This window comes from Chiloscyllium punctatum, chromosome 19 (genome assembly GCF_047496795.1).
Source record: "Chiloscyllium punctatum isolate Juve2018m chromosome 19, sChiPun1.3, whole genome shotgun sequence".
NCBI classification, from domain to species: domain Eukaryota; kingdom Metazoa; phylum Chordata; class Chondrichthyes; order Orectolobiformes; family Hemiscylliidae; genus Chiloscyllium; species Chiloscyllium punctatum.
The window spans coordinates 54,038,855-54,061,829 of NC_092757.1; the positions used below are offsets into that span (position 1 = coordinate 54,038,855).

The 22,975-nt window shown below is 41.4% G+C and overlaps 1 protein-coding gene across 3 annotated transcripts; it reads left to right on the forward strand.

The window, feature by feature from the left end:
* The first annotated feature begins 990 nt into the window (after nt 1-990).
* nsun5 (NOP2/Sun RNA methyltransferase 5) lies at nt 991-22,861 on the forward strand. Of its 3 annotated transcripts, none has more exons than XM_072589437.1 (10): nt 991-1,162; nt 1,584-1,706; nt 2,564-2,735; nt 10,715-10,823; nt 11,685-11,823; nt 15,699-15,814; nt 17,125-17,303; nt 18,527-18,740; nt 20,448-20,559; nt 21,119-21,255. In XM_072589437.1, the coding sequence occupies exons 1-9, from the start codon at nt 1,070-1,072 to the stop codon at nt 20,533-20,535; spliced, it is 1,233 nt and encodes a 410-aa protein (XP_072445538.1). In that variant the 5' UTR covers nt 991-1,069; the 3' UTR covers nt 20,536-20,559; nt 21,119-21,255. The 3 variants fall into 3 exon arrangements, with proteins under 3 accessions (XP_072445538.1, XP_072445537.1, XP_072445536.1); XM_072589435.1 differs by lacking the exon at nt 20,448-20,559 and adding an exon at nt 22,135-22,861 and having other exon boundaries at nt 994-1,162; nt 21,119-21,283; XM_072589436.1 differs by lacking the exons at nt 1,584-1,706; nt 20,448-20,559 and adding an exon at nt 22,135-22,861 and having other exon boundaries at nt 993-1,162; nt 21,119-21,283.
* Nucleotides 22,862-22,975: the final 114 nt, after the last annotated feature.

Genomic DNA, 22,975 nt, shown 5'->3' on the forward strand with positions numbered 1-22,975 from the left:
TGGAAGACCAGCCAAGACTGAGTGAAATAGTTGAGTCTACAGATAATAAAGACATAAACAAGAGTGTCAGCAACAGATGAGCCGAGATGTGTGAAACAGGAAGATGCGGCTATGTTGAGTGGCTGAGTGGTTAGCACTGCTAACTCACAGTGCTAGGGATCCAGATTCCATTGAACTCTCAGGCAACTGTGTGTGAAGTTTGCACCTTCTCCGTGTTGCTGTGAATCCCCTCCAGGTGCTCTGTTTTTTTTCCCCCAAGTCCAAAGACATGCAGTTTAGGTGGAGAGATCATGCTAAATTGCCCATAATTACCAGGGATGTGCAGGCTAGATGGAATCGCTATGGTCAAACATAGGGTTACAGGATTGGGGTAGGCAGGTGGATCTGGGTGGGATGCTCTTGTGATGGTTGGTGTGGGCTCAATGGTCTGTTTCCACACTGTAGGGATTCCATGTGATCAGAAGCTCATTGTGGTGTGAAATACAGCACCTGTCCAATTTGGTCTCAGACAGATGCAAAGGCGGGGAAAGGGGTTACTTAAGAAGGGAATTACATTTAATGCAGGGAAAGAAACGCAATGATTTCAGTCTTCCGAATACCTCATTGGAAGAAATTTCTGCTCCTCCAGGACTAGATGTCAGATAAACAGGCTGTTGTTTCAGGAGACAATTGAGGGGTTAAGAGGGAAGATGGTGAGGTGGAGTTGGGTGCTGTTAGAATGCAGGAAAATACTGTTCTGTTGTTTACTGTTGAATTGGTTTCTTTCTGTACCACAATATTGCTGCCACCTTGTTATTGTGGAGTCAGTATTCCAGCATTGTTCCCCATCTATTTATCCCTCTCTCTCTCTCTCACACACACACTGTATTTACTGTTGTTTCCAACATTAACGCCGTTTCCTTTCCGTTTTGAGATGTACCTCATCGCCAGGAACACGCCCCATCAACCTCCTGCCGTAAACCGAACGCGCCGCTGTTTACGTCCTTGCCGCAAAGGGGCAGGTGAGAGCGGGAGGCGGGCGGTGACCTCTGTCCTCTGCCCTGTGACCCCGAGCCCGGGGGGGGTGACCATGGCTCTGTATGTGAAGGCGGCCGCCGTCCTGGGGCAGCTCGAGGGCAAACGGGGCTCGGTGAAAACCCTGGTTTATAACAGCGGCCACAAGGTGAGGGCGAGGGCAGCCGGAGACACATGGCCCTAGGACCCGGGAATGGGGCATCGCTTCATCCATAGCTCAGTATTAATGTAATGGTGATTAGAATAAAGAACTGTTAACCCCCCGGGAGGTGAAGCTCATGTTCAGGTCCATCCCCGTCAGAGAGTGAGAGTGAACAGCGTGTGGGTGACAGGAATTGACTTGTTTTAACCGTCTATGGGGGTAATGGATGGTCAAACACTCATGGGGGGGATGGTTGGGCAGGGGGATTTATCTTCTGAACTTGTCAAGGGATAGTGGGGGAGGAGATAAAACATTGCCAGAGTGTACTATCCCAACCAGTCATGGACCAAGAGAACTTGACAATGGCAAAAAAGAGTAGGTGGGATGAATTGGGCAGAAAAATTATCACTTTTTTCCTGCTTTTCAGAACATTAAGCAGCTCTTTGCGCTGGTGTGTGAAACACTGAAGTATACATCTGTGTTGAACGAAATTATTACCGCATCAGACTTGCTAAAGAAGGAGAAGAAGTTGCAGATGAATGTTGCCAAGGTATGACCATTCTTCTTGCTAAGTAGACATGTGCTTTCAGGGTGACTTCCTCTGTCAGACTTCCCCTTTTAACTATTACCTACTAGGATATTCTCCTCAGGTTAAATGTCAAAAGCAAGAATGGTTACCTTGTGTAGACTTCTAAATTCCTTCCAGGCAATAATCTGCAACAATAATTGGCATTGATTGGCACCAGTCACATTTCTTCCTAGGTAAAATAACATTAAAAATTGGTTCTCCTTAATTGATGCAGGGTTCGTAGCTTTTCTGTCTCCTGTTTTAGGAGCTGGGGAAGTAGGATCTCTTGGGTGTTGTAAAGAAAGTTAATAAATGGTGAAATTTATTTGCATATAATTTGAAGGTAGATGTTTATTCTGTGTAGTTTCTGGCTAATCTTCCTATTTGGAATATTACTTTGTTTATAAGTAAATGCCACAGTAGGCTAGTGATGCGGGTTATCTGCTATCTGACATGACAAACATATGGGGGAGGCAACCTTTGTATTCTCTTTTGGTGTCTGATGATCCACAGCATAAGTTGAAGGCTTGGATTTCTAAAAGTTTTGGTGTACTTTCAGAAGCCCAAATTGATTAATGCATTGAAGGGGGAGGCCTGAACTTACCCAATTGCCCCATGACCAAAGGGAAGCCAGCAAGATATCGGAACGTATTTTCACAGTCTGGGAGAGTGGGTTTGAGTTAGAAATAAGTCTTCATCTCAAGCAAGGAGAGGAGGATGATGTGCAGAGTGATTTATTTGAAGCTGTGAATGTTGTTATGCCTGTGTGAAAATTATGCAAATAAAATTGTTGATCTAGTCAGTTCTTTAAAAAGGGTACTTTGACTTTTGAAACACAGGTACTGGTGTATGACTTCCTGTTTGGGAAGGGCTTGAAATGTGGTGGCACTTGGAAAGTACTGATCATGAAACATCGTTCCCAATTAAAATCGGCACTTGCCAGACTGAAGGTGAAAAGAAAAGTGAGCCGCAATGAGGATCTTATCGAAACAAAAGTTTCCAGTAAGGAAGGTATGGCTCCTTCTGGCAAGTGGAAGGAAACATATAAGAAGCCACTTGCTTTATTTATCACATCCTATTGTTTTTTTCAGAGCACCCTGTTACATGATTTTTAAAGTATAATATGTGCAATTTTGTTTGAGAATGTGGCAGTCACTTAGATGGCAGCCCAGAAACAACAAATGAGGAATGTGACCGGTTACCTAGTCTTTCCTGGTGTTGGTTGAAAGAACAAATATCAGCAATCATCATAGAACTGTTTTCTGCTCTTCATAGGGTATCTTTGGGTCTTGAAACATCTATTACCAACAGGCTGGCAAGTCTCATTTAATGTCTCATCGAAACAAAGGCCCCTATTCCCTCAGGATTGCTCTGATTACATGCCATGTTTGGCATGGACTAAAACCTACAACCATGAACAACAACCGCCTGTATTTATATTGTGGCTTTAGTGTAATAGAAAGGCCAAAGGTGCATCGTCAACAAAATATATGGTACTGAGTGACTTAAGGAGTTATTCAGGTAGAAGTGGGGAAAAAAAACTTGACCAAAATGTTAGATTTTAAGGGAGAACCTTTTATAAAAGGAAAGTGATGTAGAGTATTTGAAGAAATCCAAGAGCTTGGGGCCTAGGCAGCTTGATCAGCAGAGATAGGGTGATTAAAATCAAAGATGCTTAAGAGGCCAAAACAGAAGAATTATCAGGAGATATCTGCTTGATATGTATGGCATAGACAATGACCATTGAGCCCAACCAAGCCATGCTGATGATTATGCTCCACTTGAGTCTCCTCCCATGTTCCTCATCTAAATCTTCAAAGTTACCCTTTAATCTCTCTCCATCAAACACTGTTCGAGCTTCCTTTTAAATGCATGTACATGATTCACTTCAACAACGGCCAATGGTAATGAGTTCCAATATTCTTGGTATTCTTTGAGTAAAGTTTCTTCTCAATTCACTATTAGATTTCTTGGTGATTATCTCAGATTAATAATCTCTAGTTTACTCTTCCCCTCATTCTCTCTATTCACTCAATTAAAACTTCTCCAAAGTCACCCCCTCAGCCTCTGCACAAGTCAGAAAGCTACTTACTGAGCCCAAGTGTACATTGAATTACTTCAAGATGCTGATGGAAGCAAACGTTTTCTGAGATATCTCAATTCTGCCACCTTGAGTATTCCTGATTTTTTTTGATATAATATATTTTTATTAAGAAAAAAAGATTTTTAAATATTACAACAAATACAAAACAATGCAATTCAAAACAGCACAAAAATAGTTCAAAACTAAACCCAAATAATAAAAAAATTCCCCAACCCACCCTCCTATACGAATGTATAAACATATATAGAGAATAAAATTTTTAAAAAGACCGAAACTAGCTATTTAACTAACTAAATAAATACACAACAACAAACAACTAAATAGTAATAACTCAGCCCAGCCAAACAAAACACTCATACATTCACAGTTCCTCCTCCCTGGATATTGGACTCATGAAACACAATCATTACAGCTATATAAAAGCCCTTGTTAGTGTGGTAGATAAATCTGTGTGCAGGTATTTCAAAAAGGGTTGCCATGTCTTGCAAAAACTCTATTTTGTGGTGTACCATATTTGAGGGAAAATCCAGGGGAATATGCTCCATAACAATCTTCCGCGACAGGCCTGGGGGGTTTTCTGATATCCAACCTAGCAAGATATTCTTCCTTGCACAGAATGTTAGAATATTGAAAAGTTTTTCTTTATGCGAGTCTGCAGGAAATGCAATGGGTAGACCCAAAAGGAGTGAAATAGGGCCCTTCTCCACCCCTACATCTAAAATCCTTTCCATTGCAATATGTTTGAAGCCTGTCACAAGACCAAAGACAATGGGTAGGAGTACCTGTACAGACCTTGCACTTGGGACATGCTGATGATACCCCTGGTTTAAATTTTGACAAACGGTCTGGGGCAAAGTGGACCCTGTGGAGAATCTTCAACTGTAAAGCATGGGTCCTATTGCAAATTGATATCTTCCTTGCATTCTCCCAAATATCCTCCCATGCCTCTGAAGAAACTTCAACACCCAGCTCTCTTTCCCACATCTTGCAGAGTCGATCAGACTCCTCTGAGGTGGTACTCCCCAATTGGTGATATAGAGTACTGACAGAGAGTGTACTCTTAGCCCTTAGTACCCCTCTTTCTATGTCAGATTTGTAGGGATCAGTCAAAAGTGTGGTCTTTTTTTTGACTAAAATCCCTAACTTGAAAAAAACGAAAGAGGTCTCTATTAGGTAACTCGTACTTCTGTACTAACTGATCGAAGGACATCATTGTATCTCCCTCAAATAAGTCACTCATGCAAGATATACCCCTAGCTGCCCAACGTTTAAATCCTGAATCTATCATACCTGGGTGAAAACTCGGCATATCCACTAAAGGTGTAAACAAAGATGTTTTGCCAATATTACCTTCCCTCTGCCGAATTGCCCTCCATGCTTTAACAGTATTGATGACTATTGAGTAATGGCAATATTCCCAAACTGTCCTCACCTTATCCAAAAACAGCAAACTGGTAAGGGGGCATCTTGCCTGGGAGACTTCGATATCTAGCCATATTGAAAGAGGGTCCCCACAAACCTAATCACTTACGTAGGTCAAAAGCGAGCTTAATTGGTAATTTTTAATGTCCGGAAGGTTTACTTCCCCCAATTTGTGAGGCAGCTGCAGTTTGGCTAATTTAATGGGGGGGCCGTTTACGGTGCCAGATAAAGGAGCTGAACCAACTGTTCAGACTCCTGAGTGTTTGTTTATTGAAAATCAGGGGGAGCATCCATATAGGGTATAGCAAACGAGGGAGAATATTCATCTTAAGTGCTATCTGACCCAACCATGAGACTGGAAGTGCCTCCCATCTTTGGAGATCTTGTTTAATTTTTTCAAATAATTGAGTAAAATTGGCTTTGAACAGTCAATCGAGAACTGGAGTAATGAATATGCCCAAATTCACAAAACCCCCCTGTGACCACCTAGTCACTCTCAAGAGCCAACTCTTTCGTAAGACCACCGATAGCATAGCCTCTGATTTAGAAAATTAATCTTATACCCTGAAAAAGCACCAAACGCGTGAATGCATTGTATCAGGCAAGGCACTGAGACTGCTGGATTTATCAAGAAAATTAGAACATCATCTGCATACAATGAGATCTTATGTAATTTTGACCCCACTTCTGGAGCTGATATATTGAGATCCCCAATATAGGCTGCCCCTAGAAATACTAAAATTGCTTGATCGTACCCCGTTAGTAATGACCGCAGCGAGAGGTACACTGTAGAGAACCTTTATCCATCTTATGAAAATTTGGCCCTGACCAAACCGGTCTAGAGTATAGAAAAGGTATGGCCACTCAACTTGGTCAAATGCCTTCTCTGCATCTAAAGAAATCACCAATCCCTGTATTGACTGCTGTTGGCATGCTTGAATTACGTTAAGCAGCCCCCTAACGTTATTGGAGGATCTGCGATCTTTTATGAAGCCCGTCTGATCCTCTTTAATAATAAAAGGTAACACAGTCTCCAGCCTTAACGCAAGAGCCTTAGAGAAGATCTTAAAGTCCACATTTAAGAGCGAAATGGGCCTGTATGAAGCACAGTCTTCCGGATCCGTCCCTTTAAGGATAAGTGAAATATTGGCCTCTCTCAGAGATGGTGGGAGACAAACATGACCTTATGAATCATTAAACATATTCAGCATCGGGCCTGACAGTATACTTATAAATTCCTTATAGAATTCACTGGGAAGTCCATCAGGACCGGGCGCCTTTCCACTCTGAAGCTGCCTCACAGCTTCCTGCACTTCTTGCTCTGATAATGGGGCATTGAGAAAGGACTGTTGTTCGGGAGTCACACCTGGGAGCTTCAGATCTCTAAAAGAGGATTCCATTTTGGTCTGCCCCTCCTCACAATTCTCAGACTGATATAATCTCTGGAACGCCACATTAATCTTTTTAGAATCACATGTTAGGTTCCCAGACCCTTCCCTAATCGCTGTAATGGTTTGTGAGGCACTTCTCCTTCTGGCAAGGTATGCTAAATATTTGCCTGGCTTGTCACCATGCTTGTATAACCTTTGCTTTGCAAAAGCCAGCTCCTTCTTTGCAGTCTGCGTGAGCATGGAATTTAGTGTAGACCGCAGTGCTGTAATCCTCTGTAGTTTGACCAACGAGGGTCTGTCAAAATAGGCCTTCTCGGCTGCCTTCACCCGTGCTTCAAGGAGACATTGCTCACCCTTCTGCCGCTTCCTACTGGTAGAATATGAAATAACTAACCCTCTGGCATAAGCTTTGGCAGTTTCCCAGAGAACAGATGAGCTATCAACCGAGCCTATGTTGATATCTAGGAATGCCCGAAATTCCCTAGAGAAATACTCCACAAACTTGCTGTCCATGAGAATAAAGGGGTCCATTTGCCAGTACCTTGAATTCACTGTAACATCCTTAATCTTAACAATGAGGCACACTGGAGCATAATCAGAGATGGCAACATTACCAATCGTACAGGATGCCATCAGATCCAGGGTTACCGCAGGGGTCAGAAAAAAATCAATCCTCGTGTGACATCTATGCAGATTTGGAAAAAAACGTGAAATCCCTACCTGTAGGGTGGAGACACCTCCAGACGTCCACCAACCTAATTCCCCACACAGACCCAATAACTGTTTAGTTTGTGCAGAGGGTATCGAGGGACCTTTAGGCAACCTGTCTACTGTGGGGTCCATGAGGCAGTTAAAATCTCCCCCTATAATGATGTGCCGAGATTTGAGACTTATCAGTTTAGAAAAAGCATCTATCGAGAATTTAAGAGGATGAGCTGGGGGTCAATAAACATTTAAAATGCCATATTCTTCCCCATTTATCAAGGCTTTAAGAATTACAAACCTCCCGTATGTGTCTTTAACACATTCTAACAATTTAAATGAGAGATTTTTCCTTCCCAATATAGCCACTCTCCTACTTCTGGTATTAAATGATGAAAAATAAACTCGGTCAAAGCCATTCTGCTGTAATTTCAGATGCTCCTTATCATCCAAATGTGTCTCCTGTAACAAAGCAATATCCACCTTCTCCTTTCTAAGACTCAAGAGTACCTTCTTCCTCTTAATTGGTGAGTGACTTCCCTCGATATTCCAGGTACACCATTTAATCAAATCATTAGCCATAACCTTCTGCAATTACATTTAAATTCCAGAGAGGAGGAACCCGAACCACAAATTGCTGAGCCTTAGTGTCGCATGGTCCACTAAATATAAAAACTACATAAAGCCCTCAATGTTGCGCCAACCTGTGAAATTAATCTGATGCCCGTCTAACCTACACAGTTCCATTATTATCCATATGTATGTCCAATGCCCATTTAAATGCCCTTATCGTCAGTGAGTCTACTACTGTTGCAGTCAGGTCGTTCCACGACCCTACTACTCTCCGAGTAAAGAAACTACTACTGGTATCTGTCCCATATCTATCACTCCTCAATTTAAAGCTATGTCTCCTCGTGTTAGCCTTCACCATCTGAAGAAAAAGGCTCTCACTGTTCATCCTACCTAACCCTCTGATTATCTTACACGTCTCGATTAAGTCACCTCTCAACCTTCTTCTCTCCAATGAAAACAGCCTCAGTTCCCTCAGCCTTTCCTTGTAAGACCTTCCTTACATGTTAGCTGCAAATTGACTAACCCAACCTTCTATGCCCACATCCAAATCATTTATGAAAATGACAAACAGCAGTGTTCCCAAAACAGATCCTTGCGGCACACCACTGGAACTGCGCTCCAGAATGAACATTTCCCATCATCCACCATCCTCTCTCTTCTTTCAGCTAACCAATTTCTGATCCAAACCGCTAAATCGCCTTCAATCCCGAAACTCCGCATTTTGTACAATAGCCTAACGTGTGGAACCTTATCAAATGCCTTACTGAAGTCCATATACACCACATCAACTGTTTTACCTTCATCTACCTGTTTTATCACCTTCTTGAAGATTTCAATAAGGTTAGTGAGGCACGACCTACCCTTCACAAAACCGTGTTGAGTATCCCTAATCAAATTATTCCTTTCCAGATGATTATAAATCCACTTTCTTGTAACCTTTTCCAACACCTTACCCACAACTGAACTAAGGCTCACTGGTCTATAATTACCAGGGTTGTCCCGTCTCCCCTTCTTAAATAATGAAACAACATGTGCTATCCTCCAGCCTTCTGGCACCACTCCTGTCAACAATGATGACATAAAGATCAAAGTCAAAGGCTCTGCAATCTCCTACCTGGCTTCCTAGAGAATCGGAGGATAAATCGTATCCGGCCCAGGGGTCTTATCTGTTTTCAGATCTTCCAAAATTGCTATAACTTCACCTTTGTCAATGTAATGTTCTATGTTCTATAGTTACATCCTTGAAGAATTCCAGTAGATTTGTTAAGTATGATTTCCCTTTAATAAATCCAAATGCAAGCTTTTTAGTGAGACCCTTATTTCACTTAACCACGCTCCATAAAACACTCACCCTTTGATTACTAGCTCCCCATATTTATACAACTAATCTGTACCCAATTCATTCTTTCCTTAATATATCTGTCACCTTTCCTTCATAAACTTAGGTCACAGGCATCCATTCAGACCTTATTAGTTGGTCAGATTCCCTTTCTCTTAAATTAACAAAACGAAATATACAAAATGACAACATATTCCCATTCCTTTTCTTTGCACGTGAAAGAACCAGGGCTCCTTTTTGTAGTCTGGCCACCAGTTCCTGAGAGCCTGCTCCTTTCTTTGTAAAATAGTTCAATTGCTGCTAGCTGCTGTACATCCATCTCAATCTGGAGGGTTTTCAGTTCTGCAGCATCTGTTTTAAAGCTGCAATATGGATCCTCGATCTTTTCTCATGTGTAAATACCCTGCACTAGCTTCATATCAATTTTGCATTCAATGGGAATTGTTGCTGAATCCCTTTTTAAATTTATTCTAATATTTTCAAGGAAACCACCGTGTCTACACTTCAGTCAGAGTGAAATGGTCTGCTGCTATGTACTTCTTTATTATTATTCTATTCTTCTTAAACTTCCCAAGCTCAAGAATAATGTTTACTTCCCTTTCCCACAAAAAAACCCTCCTGCACCCGGGAACCCATCACAGAGACTTTTGTAAGAATTGCTAAAAGCAAGAAATTTCAAGTTTCATCTAGCTGGTGTCTGACAATGATGGAAACTAAAACACAAGGCTCAACTTGAATATTTTCTATGCTTTATTTGTGTCAAAAATTTCTTTCACCTTGGGATATTTATCAGAGTTGTACTCAATAATATAAACATTCTGAGGAAGGGTCACTTGACCTGAAATGTTAACTCTGATTTCTCTCCACAGACGCTACTGGACCCACTGAGCTTTTCCAGCAATTTCTGCTTTTGTTTCTGAATTTAAAACTGGCCTTGTTTGGGTGCTTAGCAATTCAGCTGTCCAATTCGGCTTTGCAAAAAATTCATCCATTTCAGTTTTGGGAGCCACTGCATCTTTTTGTGAGGCCCTGCTTTGAAATCCTTGAATGTACTGCATGGACTGCTTGGTGGCAACACTTCAGCTCCACTGCAGGAATTCCCTAGTTAGGAGCACTGTCATATGTTGCATATTACTGCCCAGCATTAGAGAGATTGCTCAAACTCTTAATGAGTTACATCACGGTCCACCATACACATACACACCCTTGCCTCACCGCACTGCACTTCTCCATGTCACAGTTTGTGGCCGCTACAGTTAGATGTGCATTCCCCTTTGTTTCCTCTGAATGTCTTGGATGATCGTATTTAGCCCTGGGGTCTTTAACCGTGGTAAATCCACAGCCTTTTTGCCCAGATTCCTTAGCATCTTGCATTTTCTGATTGCTCCATGTTATGTTGGTATGTGTTCATATTGACTGCTGCAATTCTGTGATCTCCCTGAACTGTCTTTCTTCCCAGCTTACCAGCTGCCTCGCTATGTTCGAGTGAACCTACTGAAGAGCAACACTGAAGATGTGATTGATTACTTCAAACGTGAGGGTTATACTTATCTGGGGCAGGCCACCAGGTATGCTTGATTTGTTACACCAGTGCCAAGCATGAAATTATTTCAAAGGGTTTTATGTAGAATGGGCAAGTTGTCAGTCCCTGGACTATCAGTCAGAGGCCAGACTGCAGCACTGAGTGTGGGGGTGTTATGCTTTGCTGGTTTGACAATATAGCTCACCATTCTGACTTTGTGATTTACTGTTTCTAGTGACTTTTCAGTATAGAGTCTATCCTTCGCAATCTCTTCCATCCTTCTCTAGCCAGAGCAGTAAATGATGCAATTGTCTTGTATTTCTTTTTCCTGTAACTATCACCATGCACCTATTGTACTAAATTGCATTTGTTGCAGCTCCCCCATTTTTAATTTAAGGTTTTTCTTGTGTCTTATCTCTGCTTTTTCAGACATGACTGCCCACCTTTTTTAGTATAATGACCAGATGACCAGTTACTGTTGTGTATTCAAGTACGGTGCTGATCCCTGGGACACTACTCAATATAGACACCCGTACCTAGTAGCCACGACACCCTCTCTTGTCATTAGTTTTTTTTACGTTTATTCACTCTTACCTTTACCCAGGTTGTTTGTGTTTAGCTGGTTTTCATATGGAACTTGTCAAAGATGTACTGAGGGTTTAGGTACTTGACTCCATGAGCCTGTCCTTTGTTTGCTTGAGACGTCACTTATGGAAAAGATTCTTTGAGCGATTACATGCAGGACACGTATGTCTCTTGTGAATCGATTAACTAGATTAATTTGATATGTTTTATTCATACAAGTTTGTTCCAAGTCATCAAGCTTCAATATTTGCCAATCAAGTATTAACTCAAATTTATGTTCAATGTTCCTAGTGTCCTTGCATCTAAACTCTCTTTCTCACAGTATAGCTGATCTGAGGCAGATTGATCGGAAACAATTCATCAGTGACCTTCACCTCTCAGAATTGCTGGCTTTTCATCCAAAGACAGACCTTCATGAACATTTCTTGTACACAGCCGGGCATATCATTCTGCAGGATAAGGTAAGCAGGACCATGCTTGATCAGTGCTCCATTTGGGGGATTTTGGACTAAATACTGACTACAAGAATTTCACTGGAACCCTGAGGTATTCTATGAAGAGCTTTTGTATTTTTATTAATTTGAGGAGATGAAATGCACCTGTTAAGAAAGGGTGAATAATGTGGCGAAAAGTAGCAGTGAATATTCTGCAGTTTTGCTTCAGACTTTGGGGATTGAAGAATTAGTTTAAATGTTTCCTTGAGATTCAGTGGTACAGTATGATTGATTCTCCTGAACTTGTCAGAGTAAGGGAGGAGTTGTTCTGGCACACAGCTTTGCTTGATGTTTTATTAAATGACTAGCCATCTACAAATGAGCTGGCCTGATAGGAGAAACAGTGTAAAACTTTCTTGTTGGTATTTTGCAAAGATTGATTTAAGCATTAGAAGTTCCTGTGTTGCTAATGGTATAATCATGTAAAGCTGACAGCATATTCAAAATAATCAATACTGCTTATAGGAGCAGCAGTAGTTCTTCTAGTCCTTTTGAACTTGCTCTCTCGATTAGTTAAATCATAGTATTTTTCTGTACTATCTCTATATTACTTAAAGTCATTAGTCTCCAGAAATTCATGTGAACATGCTCACTGATCTTCCAGCGCCTTCTGGGGTAGGCAGTTCCAAAGATTCTTTGACCCCTGAGTGAAGATATTCTTCCTCACCTCAGTCTAATATGGCTGACCACTTATTCTCAGATTATAAGCTCTCTTCTAGAGTCACGAACCTGGGGAAGTATTTTCTCTACATCCAACCTGTTGGACCCCGTCAGAAGTTTGCAAATTTCAATGCGATCACCTTCTTCAAAACTCCAGAGAATGCAGATCCAGTTTCCTCAATCTCTCCTTAGAAGACAGCCGAACTATTCCAAGTATTGGTCAGATGAACCTTGGTCGTACTCACTCAATTCCAAATATATCCTTCTTTAAATAAGGAGGTCAAACTGCAGAATACTCCACATGGTCTCACCAAGGCTCTATACAATTGCAGCAAGACACCTTTATTTCTGAACTCAAATCTCGTCAATGAAGGCCCCTGCACCATTTAGAGTCCTAGTCATACAGCACAGAAGCAGACCATTCGGTCCAACTAGTCTATGCTAACCATCATCCCGAACTAAACTTCTCCCACCTACCTGTGCTTGGCCCATATCCCTCCAAACATTTCCTATTCATGTACTGATTTAAATGTCTTTAAATATAACTGTAGCTACATCCACCACTTCTTCTGGAAGTTCATTCCACACACTGTGGAATCACTGTGTAGAAAAAAATTGCCTGTCTTGTCTTTTTTAAATCTAACGTCTTTCACCTTTAAAGATATGCCCCCTAGTCTTGAAATCCCCCACCCTACGGAATAGACCCCTGCCATTCACTTTATCTATATCCCTCCTGATTTTATAACCCTCCAAAAGGTTATCCATGCTCCAGCGAAAAAGATCCAGCCTGTCCTTATAACTCGAGCCCTCCAGTCCCGGCATCATTCTGGTAAATCTATTCTGACCCCTCAGCAGCTTAATAATAGGGAAACCAGAACTGGACAAAGTAGTCCAGAAGAGGCCTCACCAACATCTTGTACAACCTCAACACAATGTCCCAACTCCTACATTCAAAGGTCTGAACAACAAAGGCAAGCATACTAAATGCAGCCTTAACCATCTTACCTCTGTGTAGTGCTAACTTCAAAGAAAAGTGTACCGATACCCCAGGTCTGTTTGTTCTCCAACACTGACCAAGGCCCTACTTTTAATTGTATAGGTCTTGTCTTTGTTTGTTTTACCAAAATGTAATACCTCGCATTTATTCAATTTAAACTCCATTTGCCGCTCCTCAGCCCATTGACCCAATTGATCAAGATCTCTGTAATCTTAGATAACCTTCTTCACTGTGCACAATATCACCAATCTTGATGTCATCTGCAAGCTTTCTAAATGTGTTTTCAATATTCTCCACTAAATCATTTATATAAATGACAAACAAAAGTGGATCCCTATGGAACACTGCTAGTCACAGGTCTCTAATCTGAAAAACAACCCTCCACCATCACTCTGTCTCCTGTTGTTTAGCCAATTTTGTATCCAATTGACAAGTTCACTGAATCCCATGTGATCCAACTTTACTAATTAGTCAACCATGTGTAACCTTTTCGAAGGCTTTACTAAGGTCCAAGTAAATGGCGTCTGCTGCTCTGCCCTCCTCAGTCTTCTTGGTTACTTCCTTAAAAAGCTCAATCAAGTTTGTGAGACACTATTTCCCATGCACAAAACCATGATGACTATCCCTAATCATTCTTTGCCTCTCCAAATGCATACAAATCCTACCTTTCAGAATCACTTCCAATTATAGTTCTATAATTCAGACTTCTCCTTACATCCTTTCTTAAACAAAGGCACAACATTAGTCACTCTCCAGTTATTCAGCACCTCGCTCAGAAATATTTCCTCAAGGGGTCCCGCAACTTCCTTCCTAACCTCCTGGGCTACACTAGATCAGGTCCTGGAGATTTATCCACCTTTTATATTCTTTAAGACCTCCGGCACTTCCTCTTCTGTAATGGGAACTGTTTTCAAAACATCACTATTTACTTTCCTGCATTCTCTTGCCACCATTTCTTCCACCACAGTAAAAGCTGATGCAAAATATTCATTTGATATCCCTCCCACCTCCTGAGGTTCAACACAAAGACAAACTGTTTGATCTTTATGGGGCCCTACTCTCTCTCTCTAGTTGTTTTTTATCTTGTTAATTTCTTGCAGCACCTTTTAGTAACCATTGGACAAGGTCCCTTTGGATAGCTGCTGTTCTCAACCTCTCTCCATTTAAACAGTATTCTGCCTTCCTGTTGTTTTTCTATTAAAATGTATAATTCACACTTATTTCCATCATACTCCATTGACCATGTTTTTGAATTATCCTTGTATCTTTCTTCTAACTCAAATTTTCATACGTTGTGTATCAGCAATTTGTCTGTTAACCAGTTCCAAATCTGTAATAGTATGTTACCTCCAATCCTTTGTGCTGTAATGTTTTTTCACTAAACTCCTGCACAATCTTATCAAAAGTTTTCTGAACATCCAAATGCACTCCATCTGCTGATTCTCCCTTATCAATTCTACAAGTAATACCTTCAAAAAAAAACAACAGCTTTATCAGACTTGGCTTCCCTTCCGTTCCAAATAATAAAGTCCCAGAACTTCTGAAGAAAGGTCTCTGGCCTCGAATCATTGACTCTGTTTTCTGTCCATAGATCCTGCAAAACCAGTGAGTTTCTCCAGCAATTTCTGTATTTTGTTTCATATCTCCAGCATCTGCAATTCTTTTGTTTTATATGTAAACGTAAATTGCCTGTTTATTACTGGATTACCCATGTTACATACATCTCTAACTCCTTGAAATATACCATGCCCATCATTCCCACTTCTATTTGGTGGCAGTGAAACGAACCCGTCCCTTGTTTGTTGCCTCTTCCTGTTTCTTAGTTCCACCCAAACTGATTCTATATTTTGACCCTTCAATTCTTCACCCTGGAGTCACATCTCTATAATGAAAATTAAATCTTATCAATTTGCCCTAATATGTGCCTTTTAAATCAACAACCTTTTTGCAAATGCTACGTGTATTTAGATATAGTACCTTTTAATGTAAGCGATATTCTCCATTCTGATCCTATGAAGCTTGCCTTTGCTTCATTCATGGTGGACTCCAGTTTTAGTATCTCCCAGAGAAGCTGTTGCTGTGGTATGGGGCAAGCCTAGTGAATCAATTCACTGTAGTCAAGTTTCCTGAGCAGATTTGACGTGTGTACAATGAATGTCTCAATTTCTTCTTCTCTTCTTTCTAGGCCAGCTGTTTACCAGCATATCTCTTGAGCCCTCCAGCAGGTTCTCATGTGATTGATGCATGTGCAGCTCCTGGGAACAAGACCAGCCACCTTGCTGCTATTCTCCGTAACAAAGGGTAAGTCATGGACTTGCTGCATGTGCCCAAGAGAAAGATGGATACTTGGGGAAAGTGATTCATTTTGCAAAAGCCAACTCGCTGTTCCCATTAGAGCTGGATCTGTTCTCAGGCAACTCTTTCACAGAGACACCTCTATTATAATCCATTACTATTTAAAGCAATCTCATTTCAAACTGAAACTCTCCTGCTAGCAGTGACACTCCACTGTTGAGAATATCACTGGAACAATCCCTGTTGGGATGAGGGGCAGCCTGGATCAAGCTGTGAAAGCATTATGGGGAAAAGCAGAACTCTGAACAAAGTGGACATTCCATGGAACTCCGGAGAAAGGGAGAGAGACATACATCAGGTCTACAGGATTTAAAGTAACGTTTTAAATATTGTGCTTGTACAATTAGCATGAAAAGAGCAAATAGAAAGTATTTATGAAATAAAAGGTTGAAAACCCATTAGTGTATACAATACTGGAGGCCAGCTGCCTCATCTTCTGGCTCTCCCAATCCAATGGTTTCTTCACTGAGCTCCAACTTATCCTTAGCTTAAAATATTTATCCAATATTCACTTAGACACTGTTGTAATCACTTGTTATTTCCCAATAATCCTCATATTAAGACATTTCTCTTGGCGTCTCTCCAGCCTCTGTCATTAACAATTTTAAATTGAGGGTCAATTGACACTGAAACTATGCACTGCATTCTACCTGTAGTCTAAACACTGCTGCAAATTTATCACTGCTGCTTTACTCTCCTATTCTGTGTCCTGATTTAAAAACCCAAAATACCACTGGCCCCTTCTTTCTAAACACAGACGTACAAGGGAATGGTTTGAATTGTATAAAAATAAGCACATGAACGTTCTAGTTTTTATCTGTTTTCCATATGCGCGTGTATGATTGTGTAGTGTCCACCACTGCCATCTTGCATTGATCATCTTCAGTATGTGTCACTGTTCCCTATATCCCTCACTTTTTAGAGTTTTCTGGTTTATTCAGCAACTATTTTTTCAGTGGTTCCTTCCTTCTCAGTCCATTCTCTTCCACCTGATTTGATTTTCCATTCCATGTGACATAGAAGGTTGCAAGTTGGAATAAATACGGTATTTCTGTTTGAAACAAAGAGCAGGGAGCAGGTAATTAACACCATAAAAAAGGGAGAAGGAGGGTGTAATTTGGTAAATGCCTTACGATATGGGCCATTTAGACGTATACACCCATTACGTTCTGGTTTACAAACTGTGTCAATTACATGTCTTCATCTGTTGTGTCTGTTCTGGAAATATCAGAGGTTACTACTTTCATCTTTTTAAGGAAACTCTTTGCTTTTGATCTTGACACCAAACGTCTGGCGACAATGGGCACACTGCTGTTGAGGGCTGGAGTTACATGTCATGAACTGGCCAATCAGGACTTCACGCTTGTGGATCCCAGCGACCCCAAGTACCAGGATGTGAATTATGTTCTAGTGGACCCATCATGCAGTGGCTCTGGTGAGGAGACCCTCCTTTGACAGCTGGCTGCCTGCGAGAGTGGTTTTCTATCCTGGGGAGGGGAAGAGAGGAAGCTTTGATGCAGTTAATCTTTTGGATTCTGTTGCGCTGCAGTTGGGAATGGGATCGGAAGGAGTATTTGAACAACTTCCCCTTCTCTATCTCAGTAGTCAGATTTCAGTTAATCCAGTCCAAAGCTGAAAGAGACAACATTCTGAAAGGTCTGGCTGCATTTGGAAAGTCTTTCCCGATCTAGAAATGATTCTTCACAATTACTGGGCCGTCAGTTTTGGACTGTGTGGTTCAAAGTAGGTTCGTCCAGTGTTGGAAGACCTTGGCTCACGGCTTTGTGGCTTCAAAGGCTAAAGAGCAAATGGATAAATCCGTATATCTTCATAAAAAGAAAGATTTCATGGTGCTCGCAGCTTGCATTCTGATCCATAGGAGCTTAGAAAACAGGAGGAGTAGGTCCTTCAATATAATCATGGCTAATTATCCAGTTCAGTACCCTGTCCCCACTTTGTCCCTATACAATTTGATCCTATTTAACCCTGAGAACTATATCCAAATCCATGAAAACTGCTTTCTGTGGTTTTGAATTCTACAGGCTTACCACTGTCTGGGTGAAAGTGTTTCTCCTTAGCTTAATCCGAAATGGCCTACCCTTTAAGATTGTGAGCCCTCGCCTGTGAAGCATTTTTCCAAGAGGGAATTTGACACAGTATGGGAATGGGAAATGTTTTAGACCAAAGAAATGTTTTGAGCAGGGAGTCCTTGAGATGCTTGACAGCAAGAAGAGAGTTAATAGTCTAGTTCCCTCTACCCATTGACATCTCTCTACCGGAAATAAAATGTTTTTGGATGGTGGACCTGAGTTGGTGTTGTAAGGAGAAGAGAAAACTGGTAAAAGTAGTTCATCACTATTCGTTCATAAAAACAAAACAGCAGGTGCTGGTCGTCTGAAGCAAAAACAGTAACTGCTGAAGACACTCAGCAGGTCTGGCAGCGTATGTACAGAGAACAACAGAGTTAACCTGTTGTGTTATGTGACCCTTCGTCAGAACTGTTAGTATTAGATTGTTTTCTATAAGCATAAATCTTTGAAATATTGATCTCTTAAACTGCTGCACAACCTGAGGTACTCTGAATAACTCTGTCATTAGGAATTAATTTTGTCCTCACGCACTGAGGCTTTTCATTACTTTTTTTTTCTCTAAAACAAGGAATTGTTAACCGCTTGAACCAGTTCACAGATGAGGAGGAGTCAGCATCCGCACAACGCCTACAGGCACTTGCAAGTTTCCAGTACAAAGCCCTCAGTCTTGCCCTGAGCTTTCCAAACGTGGAACGGGTCATTTACTCGACATGTTCAATACATTGTGAAGAGAATGAGGATGTTGTCAAGGAGATATTAAAGCGACATGGCAACCGAATCAGGTAGACACCCCATGATCTTCCATGGGACGTTCACGACAGTGTCTTGCTCTGAGAGAATTTCTGGGAAATATTAAAGTCATGTCATGAGCAGTTATATTCTTCATTCAGAAATATGCCTGAAATGTCCATTCTCCTCCTCAGATTCTGCCTGACCTGCTGTGCTTTTCCAGCACTGCACTCTTGACTCTGAGCGAAAGCACCTGCAGTCCTCGCTTTCTCCAAATAGGACAGAATGTAGTTTAGTGTTAGAGAAAGTAGAGAGACTAATATAGAAGTCTGGGCAGCTTCTGTAAATGTGTTCCTCAGCTCGTTTTGGAAGTGTACCCGGAGCGCTACTTATTCTAGTTGTAATGGCCTCTCATGCCCCTGTCTTAAATCAGTTGTTTTTTTTGCCTTAGTTCTTTGCAGCCATTATTGGAGAAACGAGTGTGTCAAATATAGTCCTCCTGTGACATGGTGGGTCAGTGGTTAGCACTGTTGACTCACAGCGTCAGGGACCCAGGTTCGATTCCAGCCTGTGGTGACTGTCTGTGTGGAGTTTGCACGTTTTCTCCCTATGTTTTTTTAGATTACTTACAGTGTGGAAACAGGCCCTTCGGCCCAACAAGTCCACACCGCCCCGCCGAAGCGCAACCCACCCATACCACTACATCTACCCCTTACCTAACACTACGGGCAATTTAGCATGGCCAATTCACCTGACCTGCACATCTTTTGGAGTGTGGGAGGAAACCGGAGCACCCGGAGGAAACCCACGCAGACACGGGGAGAATGTGCAAACTTCACACAGAGAGTCGCCTGAGGCGGGAATTGAACCCGGGTCTCTGGCGCTGTGAGGCAGCAGTGCTAACCACTGTGCCACCGTGCCGCCCACCATGTCTGTATGGGTTTCCTCTGGGTGCTCTGGTTTCCTCCCACAATCCAAAGATGTGCAGGTTAGGGGAATGGGCTATGCTGAATTGCTCATAGTGTTCAGGGATGTGCAGGTTAGATGCATTAATCAGGGGTAAATGTAGAGTAGTGGGGAATGGGTCTGCGTGGGTTAATCTTTGGAGGGTCGGTATGGACCTGTTGGGCTGAAGGGCCTGTTTTCACACTGTAGGGATTCTATGATTTTATGATAGTTATGTTCAAGACTGCAACTTACTGGCTAAATAGAAGAATCCGATGAATGTAGCATTTTGAGATGTTTGCATGAAATTAAGATGAATAAGATTTGATAGTTTCATTGGAAAAAATTAAATAAATTTGCAGGATTTCAAAAGAAAAGAGAAACCTAATGCTTCTAAGTCCTAACCCAGTACGTGCTAATGATTGAATGCAAGCACCCCCCATTGGAAAGGAAACATGCTTGACACCCAGTTAGAGGCATCAGGCCACTGCAGAGAATGGAAACTGCCTGACACGAACAGCAAAGACAGATGGCAGCCATGTTGGAGCGGTGCTCAGAGGGCCAGCTGACCCCCCTCCAGTGGAAAATCACCATGAAGCAGATTGTTCACATTCTGTGAGGAAAACTTTGAAAAATTGTAATTCTGACAGTGCTGCTCCTTTAGTAAACTGCTCTGGGATCAAGGGGCCATACCTAGTGGTGATCAAATTCTCTAGGAACACCAGTTATAATTTCTGAGCTCAACCATTTAATGTGGAGATTTAAAGAGATATACTCACTTGGGTTGTGACTCTATTTGAAATTTTTTTACTCAGAGCTGTAAACGTTACAGATTCATGGATATTCAACGCAGAGGTCATTGGATCTTTTGGGTTTGAAGTGAATGACAGAATCTGGAATTGAGATAAACCATGAGCTTGGTGAATGGTTTGTTCTGCTTTTATTTCTTGAGTGACTAAAAACTGAAATGTTTGTATAATAGCAGAAATTTAAATATGATTTCATGAAAATGGAACTGTATTTAATTGCAACTTGTCAGCAAGTCCACAGTTTGATTTTATCATTTAATGCAACTTCAGTAAGGTAATTATATTGCACTGAACCTTAAAAGGTCAGGAGAAACTAGTTCAAGATTCTTGGGTGTGTGTTAAGGTAGCTGACCTTAGCTGGGATTTGCTAATTGATCGCCTGGAGGGAGATCAATGTTCTCATTCATGACTCTATTGAATTGGGGCAAGACCTGGCTGTGATTGCTTCCATATTTGAATTATCCATCAATTGTGCCGAGGTTCACGGCCAATGAATGACTCTTCCTGAGCTGCTTGAAAGCTGCCAGTGAGACCAGATTCTAATGAGCATTGGCGCCTCTCTAGGAGGGAAATGTAAGGACTAGCAAGGTAGCAATGTGAGAACAAGCTGCTGAAAATTACTGTTATAGGATTTTTTTTTGTGTTTGACATGTTCCTGTTTTTTCCCCCCCACATAGATTGGTCAATCTGATGCCGTCATGGCCTTTACGGGGTCTGGACACATTCCCAGAAGGGCCCTACTGTATCCGTGCTACACCCAGTGACACCTTGACCAATGGGTTTTTTGTTGCTATGTTTGAAAAGCAGCCTGGGGAGAAAGAGACTGAACAAACTAGAGAAAGGTACAAATTCCTTACTCCCTATAGAATCTCGAGTAACTACCTCCTCAAGGTGATTATTCCATGATGTTAGTTCTTACACACGATATAAGTTCTTATAGAGCTTTCGGTACATTGAGTCTGTGACAGTCAAAAACAACCATTTAACTATTCAAATCCCATTTTCCAGCACTTGGGCCAGAGCCTTGGCATTACAAGGACATTTAAAAATATTTTTTCAGTGTTGAAGATTTCTGCCTCCCAGTGGGTTTCAGATTCCCACCAGCCTCTGGGCGAAAAAAAAAGAATCTTGCCTCACATTTCCTCGAAACCTCCCCTTAAATCTATGCCCCCTCGTCACTGATCCCTTCAGTAAAGGGGGAAAGGCTACCTCCTGTTTATCGTGTGGTTGGCCCTCATCACTTTAAATATTGTCAATCCTGTCCACTCTCCATTTCCACCGCACCAAGAAGAAAACTCCCAATCTGTCCAGTCTGTCTTCTTTACTAAACCACTAGTTTTTGGAGTTTGGAAAATGGGATCAATATGAAATGTGGTATGTGACACCAAAATGAAACTCAGCAGTGTAAAGGTTTAGAAAACAGAACCCGACCAGATGAAATCTCATGTCGGTTTTAATGAAGTGATATCTTTAGAGGAGGCATACTGAGGGGAAGAGTAGATTAAATAGAAAAGTTTCAGAGCCCACTGTTAGGGGCTCAGATGCACATGTAAGTGGGTGGTGAAATAAGTTGAAGCTGTTTAAAAAGATTAAATAAATTTAGCTGAGTCTGGTGCAGAATAGAGGATGTTTGTCTGAAGCAGTCGTTTTGTACTATAATTGAACCTGATGGAACTTTCTGTATTATTTTCAGCATTGCTGAAGGGGTGATATCACTTCCTGCAGCTGACCTTACTCCATTGAGCATATCAGAACAAAAACCTGTGGCTTCCTCACTATCTGCTCAGTCCAGGAAGGCAAAAGTGAAAAAGGTGAAGAAACGGAAAGTCAAGTCATTGCAGATTTAATTGCAGCTGGTGTGGATGAGATGAAACGAAGGACCCATTGTGGAATACTTTAATGGGGGGTCCTCTATGATTGATTGATTGATTCTGACAAAGCAACAAAAAAAATGGAACAGGTCATCTTTCTTTGAATACGAATTTAACCCCATTGTTGGATATAGACGAAGAAAGTCCTCCGTCAAATTGGAGGTAACTGATTTCTGATGGGTGGTGTTTCTATTTCCTTTCTCTGCCCCACCACTTACAGTGGATCCACTTCAACATTATCTTCAGACTGCAATCACTGTGGACAGTAAAGTGATTTTGACATGGAAGTCCAATAGAGCTAGGTGTTTCATCAGCTCTGGGGATTTATGGCTAATTCTCAACAGTTGCCTGTTTGTATACCTGAGAAAATGTGTCAGAGCTTCGCGGATGAATTTGTGGTGGAAGTATCTGCAATGAGTCTATTTGGCAATTATTTTTGTTCCGTATTGTATATGGTCAGTTACATTGATATGTATTTCTTTTGTCAGTTTGAATACCACCTGAAATGTAATTTAGAAAAATAAAGCACAACAGAGAAGCCAAAACTAAGCAATGGTCTCATTGCATTTTGTACCAGACTTGTTCTCTCATTTCAGGATCTAGTGTCCCTTTCACAGTAGAAGCAACAAGCTACAGCCACAATGTAAGAAAGCTCAGGCAATT